Below are 25,599 nucleotides of genomic sequence, written 5' to 3' on the forward strand. Positions count from 1 at the left end.
TAATGGATATTTGTCTTCAGCCAGGACGAGGACAGAGAAACAAGAGACAGCTGCTAAATGTAAACTGTTTTGTGTGAACAGTGCTCCAAAAAAACAAAGGGAGTTTGCCAATACTATTCGGGGCGGCTGGCTCACAGAACAATTTGCCATATATTGCACATTATATATCTAACAACAAATGCAACAATAAACTTTTCCAAAGTTATGTTTTAAGACGAAGGAGAAAGTGCTGTGATTTAGTCCTGTGACATACTCCATGTAAGCAGGACGGGCAACAACACAGAAGGAAATAAGTGAAGTACAAATACCTCAAATTTGTAATGACGTACAGTACTTACTTACATTCCCCTACTGCATAGATGGTAGTTCATCCTTCTGTCCGTCTGTCCCATTCTTGTAAATGAGATATCTCAAGAATGCCTTGAGGAAATTTCTTCAAATTTGGCACAAATGTCCACTTGGACTCAAGGAAGAACTGAGTCCATAGGTCATAGGTCAAAGGTCAAGGTTGTTGTGACCCCATCTGTCTCATTATTGTACATTTGATATCTCAGGCATGCCTTGAGGATTTTTTTTTCCAAATTTGGCACAAACTTCCCCTTGGACTCAAAGATGAACTGATTAGATTTTGGTGGTGAAAATTCAAAAGTCAAGGTCACAGTGACCTTGCATCTGTCTCATTATTGTGAACATGATATCTCAATTGGCACACACATCCACATTGAGTCAAGCATGAACTGATTTGAATTTGGTATTCAAAGGTCAAAGTTTAAGGTCACTGCGATCTTGTCTGTCGCTTTCTCGTGAACATGATATCTTAAAGGGGAAATTCCGTTTTTTACAACCTGGACCTTATTCCTGGCATTAAATACCGTTATTTACTCACCCAGATAAGTTTGGTGTCATTTGGAGTCCTTCGGAAGATATTTAGATCCGCGAGAGCCGCGTACATCCATATAGTGGGAATGATCGGGGCACCGACAATGAGGCTCTAAATAACACATTATCTGCCATGAAACTCAAGTCATCATCATCATCCGGGTCATTTATACTGACCGACTAACCTCTGACCTGGATGATGTCAGAGGCAATTCGTAAAGATAATCCTCTTTACCACTGAAACGTTCACCTTTCTGTTTCTCACTTTTTGTCACTGAGCACTATGTAATAATAAATACACATTTTGCATAAGAAGTGCCTCTGCTTTTTGTGTAGTGTGCGGGCCATTCTACACAAGCAATGAGAAGAAACTAAAGAAATGTAAATTCTCATAGTTATTTACTCATCAAGCAAACAAATTCAAGGAAAATAAACAACTTATGCGTGTGTAGGCTACTTACTCAATTGAAAGTTGCCCGTTCGGTCCTGCAGGCTTTGGCTGGGTCTTCCCGTTTACTTTTGGGACACGAAAAAAAATCTCTACAACAGCGCGGTTGATCATAAAAGTGAAATCCTCTGTTGTGAGACAGTCATTTCTGGAGACATCCAGACATGTATCTCCTGGCCTCAAATCCCACTCGGGGCAACGAAGACATTCCTCCTCTGTTGGCATAGTGGAACATTGTCCCAAGAACATCACCGGTTAGCTCGGACGTGCAGCGGTTTGTTGTTCTCTGGCCAGCTGTTCCTCTCTCTCTGATGATGATGAAGACAAGCAACTCTAGCAATTCATAAAAACATATTGGTGAAATGAACGAGTTTCGCGGCAGCTAATGTGTTACTTAGAGCCTCATTGTCAGTGCCCCGATCATTCCCACTATATGGATGTACGCGGCTCTCATGGATCTAAATATCTTCCGAAGGACTCCAAATGACACCAAACTTATCTGGGTGAGTAAATAACCGTATTTAATGCCAGGAATAAGGTCCAGGTTGTAAAAAACAGAACTTCCCCTTTAAGAACACCTGAAGGAAATTTCCTCAAATTTGGCACAAATGCCTACTTGGACTCAAAGGTGAACTGATTAGACTTTGGTGGTCGGAGGTCACTGTGATCTTGCATCTGTCTCCGTCTCTTCTTGATTTTCATGATATCTCAAGAAAGCCTTGAGGAAGTTTCTTCATATTTGACACCGACGTCCACTTGGATTCAAATATGAACTAATTACGATGTGGTGGTCAAAGTTCAAAGGTCACTGTGACCTCACAAAACATAAGACTTCATCAACTTCATCAAAACATTTGCAAGAACACTTTTCTGGCCATTATTCAATATCATATCTCAGGAACAAAAGGGGAGACATTTGGTCGAAAACCGAATTGATAACTCCAATCTTTAAACTGATTGTATAGATCTTTTGTGCTGCAGAGGGGAAGATATGTGTGAAGCATTCATGTTTTCAGAGACATGGATGTAATCTTTAACTGCAACTTGCTAGGTTTGCAGAGGCATACAAGTGCAAAGCGGTAATTTTAGTTTTTACATATTTTTAAAGTTCTGATGATGACACTATCAGGTGGTAAAACAACTGCATGAGCTCATCTGTAAAGTGATTTCCCTGATGTTCTGCTGGATGTGTATGTGTTAGGCTAAACAGGTTGTAATGAGGACAAAATAAGCAGTGTATTAAATGTGTGAGCTGGTGTTGCAATAACCTGTTTAAAACTTCCTGTTTCATTAAAGTCCCTTTACAGCCTCTGATGCTTGTTCATTAGTGAGGGGCTAATTTGCCAAAGGAATTCTCATTACAGATGGATAACTTAATAAGGCTGCCACCCCCATTTTACCTCCATGCACACACAAGCACACTTTACCTCTTCCTCTACCGAGGTCATGTAAGTTTGTATGATTCAGACTGATTAGTTTGTGGGCGCTCCTCCAACAGTTTCATCCACATTTTATCAAACACACAGTGAAAAAGAACTGAAAGTGTAAAAAAGAAACATTACATCAGTCCACAGATGTCAGAAAAGTCACAGCCAAATCATCTCTGCGAGCGAACAAACAGCAATCAACACCAGTCGGCTCCAAATAATCATCACTGAAAAATCGACACAGACAGCGGAACATTTCTGAGTGGCGTGGATTCAATCCAATTTTTAAAAATCAGTTATGATGACAAATCGTGGCTGTTACCACAGTCGTGCACCACTTTGTCTTTTTCTGTCCCTCTAATATAGATGTGTTTCTAGAGTTAACTGAAAGATTCCTATCAACCTGGAGAAAGAGAGCACTGATGTCAATAATACAGTAACATCTGTACAACATTGGAAATCTGAATCTGAAAATGTTTTCGCTTCATGACTGTACGACTTCACTCTTCTTATGGCGGATTTATACTTGTGTATCAGCTCTATGCAGAGCCTATACCGTAGCCTTTGTCGTTGTGAGCATTTACACCGGTGCAATGGTGATTCTGTGTCACTCTGCAGTACGTCTCACTGGTCGGCAGTATGGTTTCTGTGAAGTGCTGTAAAGTTTAGTTGATTCAAAACTCACCCAAAACAAACATTAAACACATTAAACATGGCTTCATAGCAAAGATTTTTGTTGAGAAGTACACAAATCTGCTTCACTATAACTCTCAGGAATCACAGACAAAGCACTTGTCTTTTGCTGGACACATTTTCCCCACAAATATAACAAATTATGTTATTAGTACAAGCCTATGGCATTTTACATTGTTCGCCCAGCGTCTAGCAGAGACTAGCGATCAGCTCTATTACATCTCACAAGGTTCACCGACAAAACAACTATCTTATAATGAATATGTTTTCCAAACAAATACAACATGCTAACGTTATTAGCACAAGCCTATGGCATTTTACATTGTATAAATTAGCCTAGTGACGAGCAGAGTTTTCCCTCTACTTGTATAAAGCAAGGTTAAATCACACATAAGACTTAAAATGCCATTGTGTGGGGACTTTGTTATCTTCACAATTTATTGTTTTTTATCTCTGAAATAAAAGTAAATAAAGCATCATATCCACTGAGGGAAATGGTTTTCAGTTTGCAAAAATAGACAGGAGGTCTGCGTCACTGCTACATGTAGTTGCATTTCTGGGGAGGTGAACGTCAGGCTACTGCATAGGCTCTGTGTGGACGCAGAGCCTACGCCATAAGTATGCCGTCAATTCGTGATACATATGAAACGTATCAATGTAAAGTATCCATGGTTTGCAGAAATGTACAATGCCAACATTATCTTCTGGCAGCTGGGCTGTGATTTTCTCATTTACCTCACATTAGGGGAGAGAATAATGTTCTTTTATTCCCCATGTCAAACCATAACTATAAATGCAGCAATTTACAAGTATGCTGAAGTTACTCTGAAACTCATCAACAGCTTATACATTTTCAAGGATAAAAAAAAACTGTCCCGGACCTTGGTCTGTATTTTTCTCTCTAATCAGTACCATATTACTGTAGATCCTTACAAGAAACCTCTTAGGAGGCTTGTAAATAAAGCATGTTATTCCCCTACATTAGCCCTACTCCACCTGGTACAAAACTATGATGGAGAAACACTAAATCCTTTACTGATTTATTTTTGCCTAAAACTTGTGAAATTTAAATGGACTGAGTCTAAAAATACCAGAATAAGTCTGGGAAACTGACAGGTCTTTAACTGTAGAATCCCCCTAAAACATAGAGGACAGACCGTCTCTAAATGGGAACTAAAGCCCTAGAGAAATGTCTCTGCCCATACAATTACACCAAATTGCAAAAGCAAAACTCCTGGGATGTGCTGAACGTCACAGCTGAAGACTTTAACTTTAGATGACCAAACATACAGGACAGGCTGATGGGAATAAGACTGGAAAGCAAACAGAAGTAAGAAGGAATAAACATTTCAAGGTGATATGTTTTGTCAGGCAGGAGTTTGCAGAGAGCACAAGGTCTGACATAGAAGTAAAAGGCACTCAAAGAAAGTTGAGGCAGGAAATAGCAAAGGCTACTTCTATTTTGGAAGCTGGGATCACACATTGAAGTTCAGAAAATATATGAGAAACACAAAACAAGACAAAAGTCAAAAGTCAAAAAAAGAAGCATTTAAAAAGCAGAGGAAAAACAATGTTGCTTGAAAGAGAAGTAGAGCGAGTCCATCAGCTGTCAGTGAAAATGAAATTCTTGACTGTCATCTTTTTTCTTCATGTGAAACAGTTAAATTTACAACTTGATATTGAGCCTACACATAGATATAAAACTCCACCAACCATAAAGTAATCTCATTCAAACACAGTGAGATCTGAGCCTCAGCTCCATGATGAGCTCTGAAGTCGTTGCCGGAGGAAAATTGGTTTAATCTGCCTGTTTTCTGCTGGAAAACGCACTCGTCCTCTACTGCAGGTTATCAAAGTTAAACCTGTACTCTACTGTCATCTACTGGAGAGAAATATAGATGCAGGAAATTTACATCAACACGCTGTCACATCTCCACATGTAATTCATTTCACTCTCTTTTCCTCTTCTTTCCTTTTTCCTCTCTTTTCTTGTTTCCTTCTCTTCACGTTTTTTGCTCTCTTTTTAAAAACCATTGCTAGATTTAGAAATGATCAGGTTGAATTAGAAATTGATAGAAGGCTGAGGATGGAGAGAATTTTCACAGAAAATACAGGATGAGAGAATGGTAGTTAAAAGTCTCAGTTCAACCAAATCACACAAATTTCCTTTCCATACAGGTGGTTTATCTGCTGACTGTCTCTAAGATTTCTGCCTCCACCCCGCAACAAAGAGAGGAGAATTCTGTTTTTAGTGCCCACAGCATGTAAAACCTATTTTTTAAGAACTCAGAAACAATGTGCTACTGACTGAGAACAATGCAGCTGAAGGAACAACTTCAGCAACTAAACAATGGGAAGAAGTGTTTTATTGTTTTTTTATTGCCTGGATCAAGACTAGGGTTGCAGCTGCATACCAGTTTCAGGATATACTGTGAAATTAAAGTTGACGATTATCAAACCGTGCACATTAGCTTATTTATGATATTGAAAAAAAATCCACCTGGATAGGGAATGTCACCTTTATTTTAGTTATTTTCAAAAGGGAGACTTTTTTACATTTCAGTTCAAAAATTGTTTGAAGTTTTAGTTATAGTGATATAACGTTTGTTGAACCAAATAGTGGAATTAAAATGATAATAGATTGCATCCACTCCATTTCAGTGTGCTGGTGCTCCACTTAACATGTAACAGTGAGGGCTGCGGAAGCTGTTTGAATGGAGGGTGATCAGTCAGCCAGCAGCCGCAACTATGTACCTGTCAGCTGACAACATAAACAACTATTTCAGCCTAGAGGGCAAAAGCCATGGTAGTTTTCCTGGTTGACAAGTAATTGCCTGCATGGACAGTAATGTTCATATTGTGACCTTATGTAAGCCTTGACATTCATTTATAATGGTCAGCCTACCTTAGTTATAGGTTAAATTCAAAAGCTAAAGTGATTACTTTAACTTGGTTAAATGAGGGTCATTAAAATAAGGGGGGTGCCTTCAATCCTCTACTGGTGCCAGCAAAAGACAGTACTAAAAGTAAACTTAAATAAGGCTCAAACACATTTTATTTGGATATTAACCCCCTTCCCAAATGAATAAAATTAAAAAGGTAATTGGAGGAGTGGCCACTTTAATAATTATCCTCTTTCTTTACTTGATGGAAAATAATCTAAGCAAGAAAAGAAATGTATGATGTACACCCTTCAAAATGCAAAAATAGAAACTGGGAGAAAGTAATGCATTGCAAAAAAGCAAAATATCAAAAAAAAAAAAAAAAAAAAAAAAAAAAAGGAATCAATCTCACCAGGATGGAATCAGGAAAAGAGACAATCTTGTCCTACTTGTTATTTTGCTCAGTATGCTGAGTTTACGGTCCTTCACACCTAGTCAAGGAAACAGCAAAAGCAAGAGTCAGCTGAGGGTGTTTTTTCTCCAACGCAGGCTGTCTGGCTTCCACCATTGTCCTCCTTTCCTCCTCCACCAGCAAAATAAAAAAACCCTCCCCAAACAATTCCCAGGTCCTTTGTTCTCAAAGGCCACGCCCCCTTCACCTTTGTGTAGTAGCACACCTGAACCTGTGTTAACTAATAAGTGGAAACAAGAGGTCTATCCTATTCAAAACCCTCTAACAGTACTAAAGATGTTTCTCCCCTTACCTTTGCGGCGGTGTCACACATGAATATTCTGTTTTATCAATCTCCCTTGACTTGTGTCATATGAGCCATGTGGTCGTGGTGATATATGCGCTGCTCTCACTGCTGAAGTTTAGCAGCAGATCAGGAGCCAACAACTGTCAAATGGGGTGAAGACTCCACCTATGTAGCGCATCACAGGTGCACACCGGTGCGCTAATGGTGTGGACTAGGGCTGCAGGATACTGGAAAAAATTGACATTGCGATTTTTTTTAAAAATTTGCAATATATATTGCGACATTAAAAAATACAAGAAAATAAAGTAAGAAAATTAAAAAATAGTGGCGGTGCTTTTACTCACCACAACTGCAGAGGCTACCAGCTTCATTTGAAACAGACTATATTATAAAAGGGCCGTTATTTATTAATCCCTCTGTATCTTTATATTTTTACATTTTATCCGCTCCTGTTGTCTTTATAAAGTTAATGCATCGCGCCGTCATTTTAAACCTCAACACTTCCTGAATTTGTTTCATATTAAAAGCCCCTTATAACCTTGGCCGAGAGAATCCCTCCATTTCCTAAAAAGGCTTTTATTGTGAAACATTTGTAGGAACTTGGTTGTGGAGGATTCAGTGACTTGTATGTTTGCGTACGGTATTTCACACTCTACTCCTGCCATCTACTGACACTTTTAGGTGACTACAACAACATTTGGGCTGGCACATGAACAGACACAGTGACTGAACTAATAGTAAAAGTAATAAAAATAGGACAAGAATAACCCGATGACATCACACACATCGTAAGAGACGACCAGGGATAATTGGTGAGTACCATCGTGTAGTGTGTCATGTCTGTCTCCACAGTCGTGTAATGTGACATAGTGACTTTCAGAACGGGCAGAAAAGTCGTGTAGCGTGTACCAGGCATAAATCCTCCTTTACCGTTTCTCCCTCTCACATGTCGCTCATTTTCAGTGTGTGACTGCAGCGTGTGCATGAGAGGGGGAGGGGCTGCTGAGTGCTCAGAGACAGAGAGACAGAGAGAGAGAGGCAAGCAGGAAAGAGTTCTTTCCAGAGCTGCTTTTCTGAAGCAAAACAAAAGATTACATGTTCTAAAAAAAAAGAGAAAACATCGCATGTCCTGCCGCGTGACTATCACACATGCGCACATCGCGATGGCGATGTTCAAACAATGTATCGTGCAGCCCTAGTGTGGACCCATTCAGGTGGACTTGTTGGTCTCTAGTGATTGGTTAGGGAAACTTGAATCCCCCCTCCCCCACAGAAATCGGTTAGAATAAACACAATGTCAGACTGAAGAAACAGTGTGAAACAAGTTGCCAATTCTGTCTGATATCAGGCAAATATTTTAGCCTCCTTAACTCTACCAGACCTTCTGGTGGCTTCATCTTTGCAAACTCAATTTTTTCAAACACAGAGAACTTCATTTTATTTTGACAGGCGGCCATGAACAGTCTACTCTTTTGTAGGGCACAGAGGTTCTGCCGTCACTTTTATTTATTATGTTTTTTACTCAACCCAGCTGTACATGGAATCTGAAAGAAACCAAAACAAACTATTTCTTTCTCTCTGATTTATTTTTAATACATTTCAGATACAGCAGCTCTGCTTTGTATCAAAACAAAAGAAGTCAGTTTAAACAAAGAAATTGACATGCCCAAGCCTGACACACTGATACAGGTGCAGGCTGGGAAATTTGACAATCTAAAAGATTATTCTGTTTTTATACAACCAAGAGAGTAGCTGAGGAGACAATTCCTGGTTGAAAAATGTTGCTTTACCTAAACTGTAAGCACAGTTTTGATTGCAACATTGCCAAAATATCCAGTAAGAAGCTTTTGGCAATGTCCAACTTCTCCCAAAATATGTCACTGCCTAAAGGCCTTTAATGACATGTGCTGCAATGCAGTACTATTGTTTTGCCAATCAGTACTTTTAGTTATGATGTTATTTATTTAGAATTCATATTTCGGTCACCAGAAACACAGAGACATAGTTACACTCCTAGTCACCTGGCATTGCAGTGCGAGCAATCAGACAAGTTTGACGCATAAAGGTTGTAATGGTATAATAGCTAAAATTCTAAAAATGTTGCCGTGAGGTTGTTAATAAAAACAGAGTTTTTTTCTTTTTATGAATTACCCTGTTTGGAAACAATGTGGCATAGTTGGTAAAATCAAGACCCTGCTAACAAAGGTAACCTAGCACCACACGCATGTTAAAAACACAAAAAGCTCTCTGTAACTAAACTAAACCTAAAGGAGAGCAGTGCATATCAAACCAGATACATTAAGATGAATATCAATCAACAGACTAAAAAGTTTGATGCTCATCAGACATCTATAGCAGTATTTTCCTGTGGCCTGTACAGACTTATTAATAAAGTTACTTACAGAACGAGGGCCAAACCAATAAAGTGGCATGGAGGGAGAAAAGTGTGTCATCAGCGTACATAATCACGTGACAATTCAAGACAAAATTTTAAGCCAATAACACACAAAATTTAAAAAGACAAATCCCCAAATTAAATCTTATAAATTAGAATCTGCATTGACATGCCATATATTCAAACTATACACGATAAACAAAGATAGAAATACATTTACATTATTGCTTGACATTCAGTTATGGCTAAAGTTACGTTCATTATTTGCAAGAAATACATATTTTTTTTTGGGCTTTGAACCTGGAGACTGATGTTGTGGCGAAGTGGAGCAGGTGTATAAACATAAAAGTAATGGTGAAAAAATGTCTCTCCTTCCAGCAGACTCCCAGTTGGCCACCAAAGTATTTTGACATTGATACGTGGCTAAATTTAGGTTGTGATATCAGGTAACCTAATTTCATGTCAGGCCAATTGTCTGCCAAAGTCAGCTGTAGATTACTGACGATGGTAGTATTTTGTTGGTTTAAAGTTTTGTTGTCATGTAACCAAAATCCAGTGTCTTCTAAACACCGCACTTCAAAGTCATCTTGGCGTAGTATACCATCATTTAGTCATAAGATATGGAGAACAAAACCAAATGTCTGTAAAACATCATAATGTCAACATCCACACAACATGAAACTCTAACAGTGTTAGACATTTACAACATCAATTCATTCATAGAGTGTGCCAGTAAACCCGGAACTCCGTTAGCGCTTTTAGCACTTCCGGTTCTCTCGTCTAAAAGTCAATACGTTTTTTGAATGGGATTTTGGTAAAATGCCTCAAATAAGGTCTGTGGTTAACAAAAGCTTAAGCGAGTTTCAGGTTTTGTTCTACGACATGTCAGTAAATACCCTACTTGTGAATTTTGAAGCTTTTACGTGTTGTAAAAAAGGCGGTTGCTAACAAGTTGCTCAATACGACTACAAACCCTGTCGGGGACATTAAACGTCATCACCCCCGAACAGGCGAGAGTGCTGGCAGTCCGCCATTACAGCTTCTTATTTAGCTTAAACAATCCGATTTCCCCATTATACAATATTTTTAAAATAAAGCGGCCGAAAGTTGAAAGCTTAGTGGCAGTGACGTCAAGAGTCATGTGACCGTGGAGTAGTCATGTAGTCCGTTAAAGCCTAACGTTAGCTTTTTACTTCTGGCGATCACATTTAAGCTTCAAATGCGGTATGAAAAGTGTTCATGTGTGAAGATTATCTCACTGAACAAAACCTGTAAGTATCATAAACTTGTGCTAGCCACAGAGTTTATTTTATGACATAATCCAAAACGCAATGCAAAAATCACATTCACTTTCTCTTCTGGGAACCAGCGTGATGCTAAACTTCCGGGTTTTGACGTCAGCCCTGGCACACTCTATTTCGACCAAAAGTCATCATCTATTCCATGTAAGAGTCCAACATTTTTCAGACGTCATATGGACATCTGGTGCCAGCGAGGCTGTAGTCCAAACTTTGAAAATTCCCCACAGATAACAGAATGTGAACACACACAATTAAACATCGTCACACACAGGCACACTAACAGGTAGGCAGTAGATAGACTCACTGTAGTGCAACACATATCTTCACCACTTCACCTTACTTGTTCTGCATAATTTCTTTTTTTTTTTTTATGAAGCAGTGTCTATATTGCTCTTAATACTGTTTTATTTTTGCAATATTGCTTTCATTAAGCTGGTAGAATCCTAAATGAATGTCTTCTTCTCTCAGTGAAATGTAAACATGAGCTTTAGCAGTTCAACCAAAGAGTGATAAATATTTATTTGATTTGTCTCATTCCAGGAATTGTTAATCTGCCAATGAAATTAGTAATTACTGTCATTTGTTTGATATCAATTATAGTGTCCAGCTGTTTTAGGAAATTACTGAGCCTTTTTCAAAATAATGATAGTAGTAGTGGGCTTAGAGCCACAGACAGAAGGTCAGACACTATTAAGAGACAAACTAACACGTTGGTGGTTTGGTTCTGTACATGGGGTTTGTTGGCAATAATACAGACAACTGACTCATACATTAACAATTCATAGCTTCTGCTCCTTCTTAATTTTTTTTAGGCCATAGCTGCAGGTTTATCAGCAGTAATTAGACTGACAGTCAAAACTGGTTTTGCCTTCTCAGCCACCAGGTTTCATCTCAATGTTTAAAGAAGACCTATTATACTCATTTTCAGGTTCATACTTGAATTTGATGTTTCTACTATAACATGTTTACATGGTCAAAAAAGGCTAAAACTAAACACAACCAGATATTAACAACATCAACAACCAAGATTAGGGCTGTCCAAAATCATTCACTACTTCCTACTCACTATATAAGGAGTTTTATGTAGAATATCATATAGTGAGCTCACCTGCAACATGAAAAGACATTTTCAGACACTACTCTGGTCATTTTCTAAGAGCTGATAAGTACGTCATTGTTGTCACAAAATTAAAATGTCATGTAAATGTTGGCTGGTGAAGCATACATAACAAATACTGACATGCATATTTGTGACAAAAACATGATATACTGAGCATATTTTCCCCAAATGAAAAAATAATGTTACAAAGAACTTTGTGGCTGTTTGTGTTGTGTTGAGATACTCTGCTCTGCTCACATTAAACATATTAATAAACAAACAAGAGAAGCGAGAGCAGCGCAATTGGAACCTGTCCTACTAATGTAAGAAATCTTCTATTTAATCTTATGTTGTGTTGCAGTTTGTGTTACCAGTCAGTCATGTCATAACTATTTAATGGCTAACATTATACATTACACCATTACAGCACAAATTAGATCTAGTAGCGACCTAGCTTGCTAACATTAGCTAGCATCATTAGCCCTACTCTGTACAGTGACTGTTAAGCACAAGAGAAGATCAGTTGACTATTTATTTATCTCTTTGGGTACCAACAGCTACACATTAAACCGACAGTTTATTACATGACAAAGAAAAACCTGTAAAACAAATGTTAACATGTCATTTTGGAGAGCAGGTTGATATCGAGCTGCTTTCTCTCCTCTCATCCATCTCTGTGTCCGCCCCATGCAGTCCATCCGTTTCTTTGGCACAATGCACGACAGGATATTGCTTGGTAAGTAACCATCGGTTGTGCACTACTTTTCATGGTGCATTGTGGGATACATTGAGTCCACTATATAGGGCATAATAATTCCCAATATACGGACGGACAGCACTACAAAATGGTAAAGTCACTACATAGTCAACTATATATTGAGTAGTGAGTGATTTTGGACACAGCCTAGATGTTTCCCTGATGTTAGCATGTAGCTTTATTTAGCAGCATAGGCTACGTAATGTAAACACCTGCAGTAGCACACCTGGAACAGATAACCATATAAAGAAATCTGCACGCGTGATGTCATACTGTAGCCAGACTACAAAAGAATGTTGGAAATGAAGTGTTCAGAGTGGTCTGAAGCCTGAGGCTTTTGCTTGCAGGGATTACTTTTAGATATGTTTACCTCATTATCTAAAACTTTGGCCAAGTTTAATACGAACATCCTTCATATGTAAGACACAAAAAGTGCATAAGAATAATAGGCCCCCTTTAATTTTTTCTGAACAATGTTTACTTTCCGATAGTGAAAGATAAACGTAGTTAGATTCAATGGGGATTTGTAAGGATTCAAAGTGGGTAAGTGGATTAGATTCACATTTACTTTCATGGCATCAAATCCCAACTGTAACTGCTGCAGACAAAGTGGCATGAGAAGTCAGAGAACCTGCACCTTCCTGTCAGGACCACTAGATGGTGCTACGTGCTAACTCCTACATTAGAAGGAATTGGCTGCTCTGTGTCTGATGCTGCTATCTGCAAGCTCGATATAGATGTAACCAGAGGAAGAAGAAAATGCTGGGAAGATGACAGGCAGAAGAAAGAGAAGGAGGAGGAGGAGGAGGAGGAGGAGAAGGAGGAGGAGGAGGAATGACATCATGGAGGATCAAACAACTTCTGTTATACACAACAAAACTAACCAGATCTCATGAATGGTGACTCATGAGTTTCTGCACGGAAAAAAGAGGATAGCCCTGTGCTGCCCTACTGTAAAAGTGTTCACGTATCTTGGGCTCTTGTTTACAAGTGAAGGTAAAATTAAGCGTGAGATGGATAGGCCGTTTGGCACAGCGTCTGCATTTATGTTGGCAGTGCACCCGCATGTTGTAGTTAAGATGGAGCTGAGCCAGAACGCAAAGCTCTTGATTTACTAGTCCATCTATGTCTCAACCCTCATCTATGGTCATGAGCCTGGGTAGAGATCGAAATAACAGCTGGGCTCAGCCTTAAAGATAGGGTGAGGAGCTCAGACATCCAGAGGGAGCTTGGAGTAAAGCCACTGCTCCTTCAGGTCAAAAAAGGCCGGCTGAAGTGGTTCAGGGCACTGATCAGAATGCCCCCTGGGCATCTCCTGTTAGAGGTTTTTTGGGCACATCCAACTGATAAGAGGCCCCAGGGCAGACCTAGAACATACTAGAGGGATTATATATCTCATCTGGCCAGGGAACGCCTTGGGATCCCCCAGGAGGAGCTGTTGCCCCCATGACCCAGCCCTGGAGAAGCAGATAAAGATGGATGGATGGATGGATGGATGGATGGATTTCTGCTGTCTAGTTCATTATCAAGCTCTGTCTGTGGTGAGTCTGAAGAAGCCGGTTCCAAAATACTACACTGCACACTGTATATCTGTATACATGTGGTAACATCAGTAGAGCTGCTGCTTTAGGAAGTAATTCTCAAAGTTATTTTACATGTTAGACTTTAAAGGAGTATGAATCTGAACACACACAGCTCTAAAATATTTAAAGTTACTTAGTTCATCTTTGCTCTGAAACCACAGAGAAATTTTGTCGGTCAGTGTTCCCAAACACCTGATCAACAAATCATCACATAAAACTTGAGTTACCAGCCACAAAAATGGAGTCAGTAATTAGTCAATAATTGAATAAAACTGCCTGAGAAGAGACATGAGTGTGATGTTTGGTGTCTAGTTTACCTATTCAGGACGTCCACGATTTGCATTAACCTGAGTGATGCATCAACAGATGTTGAGACGAAAACAGACAACAGACCAGCTGACCTAATTTTAACCTTCTTGACAAACTGAACAAACAGAGGAAACTTTACAGTTTCCAGCAGTGAACAGAACCATTCCAGCCGATGAATTTTGCCATCTGTTTTTTTTTTTTTTTTTTATGAATGCTTATGGAAAAAAGATGTAACGGGGTATATATTGGATATCAAAAGGGAGGATGTAGGAAGGATATTGTCTTTTTATCTTTACAGGCCATCAGAAAGCCTTAATATGTCAAGATACAAATGGCAGCAGACCAAATCAACCTGCAGTCTGTTTGTCTGTCTAGACAGAGAAAAGTCAAATAAATGCAGTGATCTACCATCGTAGCAGAACAGGTCTGTGCTCTTTTCTTGTTTCCCCCGGTTTCAGCAGTCGCATCAAATCACCTGCCGCAAACACACATTAATTCTCAGTTACTGTTGGAAAATTTTGGAAATTCTATCTCTACAGGCTGAGTTGAAGGTAAGTGGGCTTGCTGTAGATCCAGTCTTCTGGATATCATGTGACCTGTATGACTAATGAATCGAACAGAATTCTGGAAAAATTTCTTAACTGGAGAGTACATCAAACACTGTTCAAACCATGGACTTTGTAGAAAGATGGACAACATGACAGCTCCCCAAAAGTGGGGATGTTAGTTGATGGGACATGGGCCAAACTGGTCGGACTAGTGTTCGGGTGCGAACTTGATACCGCAGAGGTCACTACTTCACAGACTGGCTCCAAATAATGTCAGCAGTATAAGATGGCAGCAGCCATGTCTGGAATGTTTCAGCTTTACTTTTGTAGAGTGGGAGTACAAGGAGATACATCACCCATCTTTATATACAGCCTTTGACTTAAACCCACAAAACTTAACTTTTAAAAGAATGCAAAGTTCCAAAGATGTCAAATCTTTCAGATTGAATTTTGGGAAATGTGTCTACAATGATTCAAAAAACACATTTTTATGGAATAGTGCAGTGAAAAGCAGAGGGAATCTGATACAAATGATACACCCATTTATAAACAAACAGCAAATTTGCTGCATTGCACATTTGTAAACTGCCTTATCAGTATTAACCTTTGAAGAAAACGAGAGCTGGAGAGATAAAAGCAGAGGAAGCTATCATCTTAGCTTGTTGCACCATCCAGTTTTATAAAACCCTGCTTTGCTCTGAGTACAAACTGCTGCACAAAAATTGTGTTTACTTTTGTCTGGTTAGCAGCTGAGCTAATTACCTTGGTGATCTATTTTAGCAGGATAGCAGGTGGCATGTTACCAGCTGGTGCACTTCCCACAATAGGTCATGAATTAACCTCTGGGGGTCAAAACATCACCAAACTTTCAGCTAATTGTGTTTCTCGAGGACATACAGATGTCTTTTCTGTGACAATTTTTGGTGTAAGCGGCGCTCAGACGTGAAGTAACTGTCAGAAGAAGAGGTGATGTGGTGACAGTCTGGTGAAGGACAAACAGAAGCAGGTTTCAGTGTGAATACCGAAGGTGTCTTTCAATGTCAGGCGTGAATACAAGTCCAGATCCTGGACACAAGATGTGTGTTAATGCAGGTGGAGGGACACCACCTGATTCTTCATTGCATCCAAACCCAGAGCCATGAGAGGAGGAGGAGGAGGAAGAGGAGCAGGTGAAGAAAGGGGAACTGAGGAGTTCAGATCTCTCTGTTCCTGTGGACTCAGCTGTTCAGGAGAGTCATCGTCCCGCCCTCCATGGCCGTGAAAACTGGGCTCAGTCCGTCAGAATCAGCAGCTCAGCTCTGCGCAGCTCCGTGGAGTTCCTGGTCAACATTTAATCATTGCTCTGCAGAGTCAGCTCCAGGTCGGCACCAAACAGCTCCTTATACAGAGGAGGAAAGTGTGTCCGAACGATGTCAGGGTAAACGGCTCTGAATGCTGACAGCTTCTCTGTGTGTCGGCTGCACAGTGAACGCAACGCTGACACCTTACATCTGAGCTGAGGGGAGGAAACAAGAAAAGGACATAAAGAGAGGAGAAGGAACAAGAGGGGAGACACGATAGAAGAGGAGAGGAGAGGGGAGGGGAGGGGAGGGGAGAGGAGACGAGAAAGGAAAGAAGACAAGGGGAGGAGCACAAAATGAATAAACAAGCAGAGGAAACAAGTGAGGGAAGGAAAGGCGATCAGTGCAGAAAATAAGAAAAGGAGGGGACATAGAGGAGACAAGGAAGGAGAGAAGACAAGGAGACGAGGGAAGAAAATGAGGAAACAAAGATAGAAAACAAGAGAGGAATGTAAAAGAGGGGAGGGGCGGAAATGAGGAAATTGAGAGGATACAAGGAGATAAGAGGAGAGGGAGGATGGAAAAAAGGAGGAGAAAGAAGACAAGGAGAGAAAACAAGAGAGGGAAGGAAAGGAGAGGAGAAGAGGGGATGGACAGGAAAAAAGGAAAGGAGAGGAGAGGAGAGGAGAGGAGAGGAGGAAATGAGGAAACAAGAGAGGGAAGGAAACAAGGGGAGTGGAAATGAGGGAGCAAGGAGGGGAGAGGAAACAGGAGAAGAGGTTAAGAGATGAGATGGGGTAAACAAGGAGAGAATGGGAGGAGACAAGAAAGGAGAGAAGACAAGGAGATGACTTAAGGAAATGATGATACAAGGAGACGAAACAAACAATAAAAGGAAGGAAAAGAGAGGAGAGAATGAGGAAAGAAAAAGAGGAAAAGAAACAAGTGAGGTGACAAGAAGACAGGAGGAGAAGATTGACAGCAAAAAAAAGGGGAGAAGTGAAGAGGAGACAAAAAAGGGAGAGAAGACAAGGAGAGGAGGAAATGAGACAACAAGGTGCAGGAATAAGAGAGGGAAGGAGAGGAGAGTGGAAAATAAGGAAACAAGGAGAGAAAAAGAAACAAGTGAGGAGACAATGAGACGAGTGGAGAGGATAGACAGGAAAAAAGGAGCGGGGGAGAGGAGTAAGAGAGGGAATAAAAGGAGCGAAGAGGAGGAAATTAGGAAAAAAGGAGAGGAAACAAGAAAGGGAAGGAGAAGGGAGGCAAGGAGAGAAGAGGAAACAGAGAGAGAAGAGGAGATAAGAAGAGAGGAAACCAGAGTGGGCGGGAAGCACAGAAAGGAGAGAAAAGAAAGCATGGAGAGGAGGCAAGAGACAACCAGCAAAGACAGGAGATGAGGAAAGGAAACAAGAGAGGACGGGGGAAACAAGAGAAAGAGAAAAGGGGACAGAAGAGAAAATGAGAAGAGAGAAGAGGAGACGGGGGAGGAAGATAAGAGAGGAGAGGAGATGAGCAAAGGAATAGAGAGGAAAAAAAGTGGGAAAGGAGAGGAAGGAGGGAATAAGGAAGGAGATTATAGGATATATGAGAAGGATATCACAAAGGAAAGCAGGAGTAAAGAGAGGACAATAAGAATAAAATAAATAGGAGAAAAGAGGAAGAGTAGGAAGGAATGGGGATGAGAGGAGCATGAAGCATGGGAAAGAAAACAGGACAGTAAAAGATCAGCGAGGAAGAGGAGAGAGGAGCGGATGACAGGTGAAAGGTTATTACACACATTGGCCAGTAAGATAGATTTATTTACTGTCAAATGAACTGGTAGGTGACTGTGTCATCTCTTGAACGTTCAGGTTAGCAGTAGTTAATGTTAAAGGGATAGTGCACCCAAAAATGAAAATTCAGCCATTATCTACTCACCCATGTGCCGAGGGAGGCCCTGGTGAAGTTTTAGAGTGGCCAGCACACCTAATGGCAGACAGCACCCCAGACTAACGTCCAAGAACACAAAATTGAATCCACAAAGTATCTCCATACTGCTCATCCGTAGTGATGCAAGTGTGCTGCAGCCGCGACATAAAAAGTTGTTTCGAAAAACGTCATATAAACTCTGTTTTCAGCCTCACTGTAGCCTGTAGCTCTGACTGCTTCTCTGTGCTCCGCGTTCATGTGTGCGCGCTCAGGGTGATCGGTGATGCATAGTCTCTGAAGAGCAGCAGTCTCGTCAGTACTGATGTCCAGATTCTCAAGTGCAGGCATCGCCAATTCCCAGTCTGAGCAGCAAAGACTTTCCTCATCCGTTGGCATTGCTTTGCATTTGAAACAACTACACCACCAGGTTTCCAGTGCTCGACTCCGGTATTCTGCGGCTGGCTGAGGGTTAGGCTCATGAGCTGCAGTGGCTGCTTTGTCCAGTAGCCTGAGTTCCGCGTCCGTATACTCGGGCTCAAACAAATACGGCTCAACAAAAAAATGATGTTCTTCCTCAATTTCAGAGTCTTCAGACATGTTGGGCTGTCCTTTGCTAAAAGACCGTAGTGTAAATTATCTTTTAGCGACTGTGGCTACCGTTGTCTCCCCGTGCAGTGCATGTGTCACGTGATGTAAACACGGGTGAGCAAAGCTCATGCTTTCGCTGGTCTCGCGCAAGCGCGCACGCTTGAACGCGGAGCACAGAGAAGCAGTCAGAGCTACAGGCTACAGTGAGACTAAAAACAGAGTTCATATGACATTTTTCAGAACGACTTCTTATGTCGGGGCTGCAGCACACTTGGATCACTATGGATGAGCAGTATGGAGATACTTTGTGGATTCAATTTTGTGTTCTTGGACGTTAGTCTGGTCCCCCTGCCGATCTCCGCAAGGGATGTGAGGACTCTAAAACTTCACCTGAGCCTCTATTGGCATATGGGTGAGTAGATAATGGCTGAATTTTCATTTTTGGGTGCACTATCCCTTTAAGATTAGGAGCAGGTGATGCATTGTGTAAACAGGGGTCCTCATAAATACAGAATGACACTGTATGACTGTGCAAAATGTTAATCCTACACTATTGTTTATTTGTGGTATCAAGCTGTGAAGTTTAAATATGTTCAACATGGATGTAGGTGATGTACTTCACCTCCTCTCCACAAGAGGGCAGTGTGAGGCCATTTTCCAACTGCTCATCTTCATGTTTGAGATTTATATTCGACGTGTAGTGTGACGTGCTGTATGAGCAGGGACAAACTCTTGAATTTTTACACAACACGTTGATGTTTATACCCAGATAATTTATGATTTGTATAACAGCCATTAAATCATCACTTATGAGAATGAAACATTTCAGTGAAAATCGAACTCACTAACAAAGAGCAATTAAATCTGCCTGTTTCTGCGAATTATGGTTGTGCTCCTGTATTTTTGTTTATTAGGGTTTAATAAGTAAACTGAACCTCAAGTTTTATCTTCAGTGCTGTTCAGATCAATGACAGGTGGAATATGTGTGTGTGTGTGTGTGTGTGTGTGTGTGTGTGTGTGTGTGCGTGTGTGTGTGTGTGTGAACCTTGTTTAGTGCTCCATCCTCTCTCTGGTTCTTCTGCAGGACATGCTGCAGAGCCAGTTGAGTCTTCTGCTGCAGCTTCTCCACCTGTAGCTTCTCCTGCAGCCATGATCGGTCTGTGGCAAACATGCACACACAAACTAATTCATCTTGTGAACTCAAATTAAATCTGCAAAGATGCAGATCGGTCAGAATGATTGTGGAATGAGTGTTGTAAAGTCAGGTAAACCTGAGAAGAGACGTACCTGCAGACAGCAGGATGAATGCTGAAAACAGAGCAAGCTCCTCTTCCGACAGATGCAGCGAACACATGCTTTTCGCAAAGTCAAACACTGATGTGATCAAGTCATCACAACCTGGTGACACAAACACACACACACAGACACACACACACGGGAAATAATGATAATTGAATAATTCAGTGATGTTCTGACTGTGAGGTTTGATAAACCATGACATCTACTTTTGTTTGTAGCTCCAGAAAGAAATAAAAATCTCATATTTCATCCTACCTTGTGAGAAACAACTATTGAGGAAATGAAACAGCTTTGGACCACAATGCAATCTAAGCATAAGCAAATAAGCACATTTCATTAGTTTAAGAGCTTACAGCATCAACTCATCAACTAATTTAAACTTACACACATTAGAGGACAGACCTGAGTAACACATTTTAAAAACACAGTTTTCTGATGGGAGAGACGATATAAATAAATATAAAAGTTTCCGAGAATGACGCTGACATACAGTTTTCAGGGGTGGAAGAAGTACTCAGATCTTGTACCTCAGTAAAAGCATAAAAAATGTACAAAAGTATTAGCATGAAAATATATTTAAAGTACTAAAAGTAAATGTAATTATTATGCAGAATGTCCCACTTAAAATAGTGAATGGTATACTGTATCATTAGATTTAGGGTTGTCACAATACTAAAATTTCAAACTCGATATCGATACCCAGGAAAATATTCAATACTCAATACCATTTTCGATACAGCAGCAAAAAATTAAGAGGCATGTCATTTTTTAACTAAAGATCAGAACAGTAACATCAATGATAACAACAAAAAATCCCCCCAAAATAAATAACAACCAGAAACAAGATCTGTCCATACAAATGTATTTATCTACAGCCCTGTTTATTTTCTGTGCTTCTGGTGAATGCTCTCATATTTTCGTTGCTGATCAAATAGAGTTGGTAGTTTAGGCTCAGGATGCTCCTGTTTCTACCTCACTATGTGATCAGAGAACCAGGGGTTACGGGAGAAACCAAACGTTTTTTCAGCTTCAATCTGTGACTTTACAGTTAACATAACTTTTCAGACACACATAATTGTGTTGTCCTGTTAAACTAACATTGTCTATTAATGTTACAGACGGGCATGACTGATAAAGTTTTCTGCTTAGTTCCAACATTAACTTTAGAAGTTATATTTTAGCTTGATGCTGACGCCAGCTGCTCAGCTGCTAGTGAGGGAAGGGGCTGTACCTGCCGCCTGCAGCGCACTGTGTTCACTTCACTAAATATTTCCAAAGAGCGCTTTTTCCTTTATCATTTTTGACCAAAACTGGCTGCTCTGATCCTCCTGCAGCCGCGCTGGCCATATTACAGCAACAGAAATGTGTGCGTGCATGCACAGCGACGACATCAAGCCGGGTTGCAGCGAGGGCTCTGTGTCTGCCAGATGCTGCCTGCACAGCATGTGTCCGTCGGACCCGTCGCACACACCCAACAGGCGCGGTTGGGTGGCGTGCACTGTTAGTATCAATACTTTTGTAAATTAGTATTGTATCCGGATACAGTGTTTGAGTATCGATACTTTTGACAACCCTCATTGGATTGTAATTATTAAGATTTTTTTTCTGGGCAGTTTTGCTTTTAATTGATAGGAAAGTTTAACGTGAAAGGGGGGGAGAGAGAGGGAGAGACATGCAGCAAAGGACCACAGGCTGGAGTTGAACCCGGGCCGCTGCAGCAACAGCCTTGTACATGGGGCGCCTGCTCTATCCACTAAGCCACTGATGCCCCTGGATTGTAAGTATTGATGCGTAAATGGGTTCATTACTCAAATGTTGCAGCTGGTAATTCATTTATATACTTAATCTGTTGGGTAGCGTGTAAATATACCAACAATAATTGTTCAATATATTTCATCATTTATTTATTTGTTCATTGGCATTTGTATTATTGATCTGTCCTTTGAAGCAACTAAGGTTATCAAATAACTTAAGTGGATTAAAAGTACAACATTTGTCTCTGAATTGTAGTAGAAGTATTTAGCAGAATATGGAAATACTTGAGTAGAGTTCAAGTATCTTTCTACCATCACTTCCGATCTGATACCAATATTTCAGCCTTGAGTTTTGGCACACAGCAGATGGTTGCAAGCCGGAGTCAAACCTGCAGCCGCTGCAGCGAGGCATCGCCTCTGTACATGGGGCGCCAGCACTATCCACTGCGCTACCGACGCCCCATAGTTGGAGATTTTAACATGGTTGTTTATGGGGACTGACTTGATTCTGCAGCCAGCTTTAAGTGGCTGTTAGAGGAAATTCATTTTTGGCTTCAACTAAGTACACTGTGTGTCTACAAGAGGGAAGAGATGTTACTTCAGAATGTGACAGAACATTAGGAAGAAGAGAAGAAGTAGTGTCTTTCAGAACTTACCTAATGCTTTGAAGACATCAGGACCTGCAAACTTGCCGTCAAAGTAGACAGTGTTGTTCTGCGAGTCAAACAGTCGACACATTCGGACCAAGACCACTTCTAAAGAGCCTGGCAGAGAAAATATGGAGACACAAATATTCGATGCGGAATCCAATGCTGATAATTTAATGACTGCTAACTATCTGATACATTTGATCCATCAGTCATTACTAACTGGCTGCTCTATTTTAAACAAGCATATTTTAGCATATTTTAAACAAGATGGCTTTCATGTATGAACATGTGAGAAATCACATTTACCATTTCTCCTAAAGATACAGTCTGTCCACTTAAGTCTAAACATGTAAGGTAAAACTTTCACATGGAAAATTAATATTATTGTAACTGAGAGCACAGATGACATGTAAAAATCTCCAGTTATTTTGAGGGAAAAAAAGAAAGAAAGAAAACATGACATAGAGGAAGGAGGTAGTTAACAAGTATGCGAACTTACAATGGCTAACAAATTAAAATTCCACCACTGCTTCCACCATTTTAGAGGAAGCTATCATGTCTAGCTAACAGCCAGTATACAGTATATGGGTCACGGTCATGGTGCGACATGTCTGCCAACATGCTGACATGACATGCTTGCAGCAGAAGGTCATTTATAATCAATTCAAGCAGCTACACTGACCACAGAAGCCGTGCAGGCACCGCACTGCTCAATTCTAATTTTATGTGGCCGATCTACTCATTTTTCTCTAAGCACAGCTCTTCAGTCCTCTATCAGGTTAAAACTACATAGAACTGTGTTAACAGCTACAGTGTGTTTAAAAATGATTAACATAAATAGATTGTATCAGAGGCAGTGCAACACAGCAGAGCAGCACTGTGTGTGTTTTTACACTTATCATAAAAAGAAATCGATGCTTCCTGTTGCTGCAGCAGAGGCGTGAGGTAGTCACAATGGGCCCCAGTGTACGCTGTTATGATGGGCCCTAAGGCACGCAACTTACTTGTTATATGCCTTAACTAGCTACCATAAAATCTTATTGTCACATGATAAAGTAGAGACTTAACACTGGATGACACCAGCATACATATTACCCAGAATCATCATCACATATACTGTATATGACAAAAATACAGACGGAAATAAGTGATTATTCATTTAATTGTAAATATTTTTAATAGTATATTTACAATTCATAGAGTAAGCATATATTTTATAACATATTTGTTATAGATTGCTACTGGCTATTTACAAAAAACAAAAGTAAAACATGCATATTTCTTAGGTAGCAATCTAAATTACTCAAAGGACCTGTTTTCTGTCTAACATATAGTTGGAGGGCCCACTCTCTATGGGCCCCCTCACCCCGTGGGCCACAGTGCAACTGCCATGCCTGCATTGTCAATATTTACGTCCCTGTGCTGGAGTACAAGTTAACATAGCCTACACTTTCCAGCCCTGCTTAACCAACTGCATTATCACTTTGCAAAACTCAACACACACAGCAAAGCTAGCAGCAACCATGCACTACATAGATGGAGTATGTGGAGCAGATAAAAAATCCTCTCTGCTCTGCCTGCGTGATGTGTTGCGTCGTTGCCCATTGTATTTAACGTAATGTACCATTCAAATGTTACATTGAATACAGTTCTGTGGCAAAACAAATATTGCGATGTCAGCCCTGTGAGATGATCTTCTGTCTGTTGTGATAGAGTAAAAACAGAAGTCTTTGTGTGTTCATAAATGTGAATGTAATGTAATGTAATGTACCTGCATAAATATATTAGTAGACATTTAGTGATGAAAATGCTCAAAAAATGTATCCACTGATTCTATTTGAGCATGTAAGTCTATGGGAAAAAGTCTTTCTGGGCATTACGGCATCACATAACAGACACATTTAATTTGACACGCCCTTAAAAACCACACCCACTACTAGTACAAGACAGGCCCATCAAGGGACAGTGGTCTGAACCCTGCTGAAGAGCAATGTTGTAATGTAGCAATAATCCACTTTATAATTCACGATACAGAAAGACGTGATTCACCTTATATGGAAGGAGATGCAACCCTTCCCGTTACCCTTGCTCTAACCTCAACCACCTCTCCTTTAACCTAATACTTCACAGTCAGCTAAACACTAACTTAGCATTTTCTTCAAGGTTTCTGTTTCCAGGCCGAGGAGTGAAGGGGACAGACGTGTAAGTTATAGTGGGCAAGTCATGAAGTTGCTGCAGCTACAGTATACCTACTCATCAAAACCCGGCACACTTCCTGAGGCCTTGAAATCAACAATATGTTCATCCATTCTCAATACTATCTGACTTCTTGCATGTGTTTCTCCAAGCCCATTGGTTCCTATGAAGATCTAACTCTTTAAAAACACCTCACAAATATGTCGTTTAATTTTTAAAATCAGTAATTTTCTAAAACAGCTGGTTACTGTAGTTTTTATCAAACAAACAGGGGGAAAAGGTGAATTTTTCGGGGAACCATTTTCAGCCGAGCATTAATCCACATTTAGTTCTCCAGTGAGAATTTGGGGCAGCAGGACAGTGTATGTGGGACTGAGTCAAAATAGACTACAGTGTGTGTGTTCATGGATTACCATGAACTGTGGGACACACTGTTGCACTGGATGACATGTTACTAATGTAACATGTCACCCAGTGCGACAGTTACTAATGTAACATTTCACCCAGTGCAACAGTTACTAATGTAACATGTCACCCAGTGCAACAGTTACTAATTCAACATTTCACCCAGTGCAACAGTTACTAATGTTACATTTCACCCAATGCAACAGTTACTAATGTAACATGTCACAGAGTGCGACAGTTACTAATGTTACATTTCACCCGATGCAACAGTTACTACTGTAACATGTCACCCAGTGTGATAATTACTAATGTAACATGTCACCCAGTGCGACAGTTACTAATGTAACATTTCACCCAGTGCAACAGTTACTAATGTAACATTTCACCCAATGCAACAGTTACTAATGTTACATTTCACCCGATGCAACAGTTACTAA

The 25,599-nt window shown here is 40.3% G+C and overlaps 1 protein-coding gene across 1 annotated transcript in view; it reads right to left on the reverse strand.

Moving 5' to 3' along the window:
- Positions 1-8,561: 8,561 nt before the first annotated feature.
- The window catches only part of LOC125901168 (nuclear receptor ROR-alpha A-like), a 48,757-nt gene continuing 31,719 nt past the window's right edge, over positions 8,562-25,599 (reverse strand). Inside the window, exons 8-11 of the mRNA XM_049596614.1 lie at positions 22,568-22,675; positions 20,146-20,256; positions 19,904-20,016; positions 8,562-16,574 (exon numbers count right to left, since the gene is read on the reverse strand). Of these exons, the coding sequence (XP_049452571.1) occupies positions 16,410-16,574; positions 19,904-20,016; positions 20,146-20,256; positions 22,568-22,675 (497 nt within the window). The 3' untranslated portion in view covers positions 8,562-16,409. The remainder of the gene's footprint in view (positions 16,575-19,903; positions 20,017-20,145; positions 20,257-22,567; positions 22,676-25,599) is intronic.

This window comes from Epinephelus fuscoguttatus, linkage group LG2 (assembly GCF_011397635.1).
Source record: "Epinephelus fuscoguttatus linkage group LG2, E.fuscoguttatus.final_Chr_v1".
In the NCBI taxonomy this organism is placed as follows: Eukaryota; Metazoa; Chordata; class Actinopteri; order Perciformes; family Serranidae; genus Epinephelus; species Epinephelus fuscoguttatus.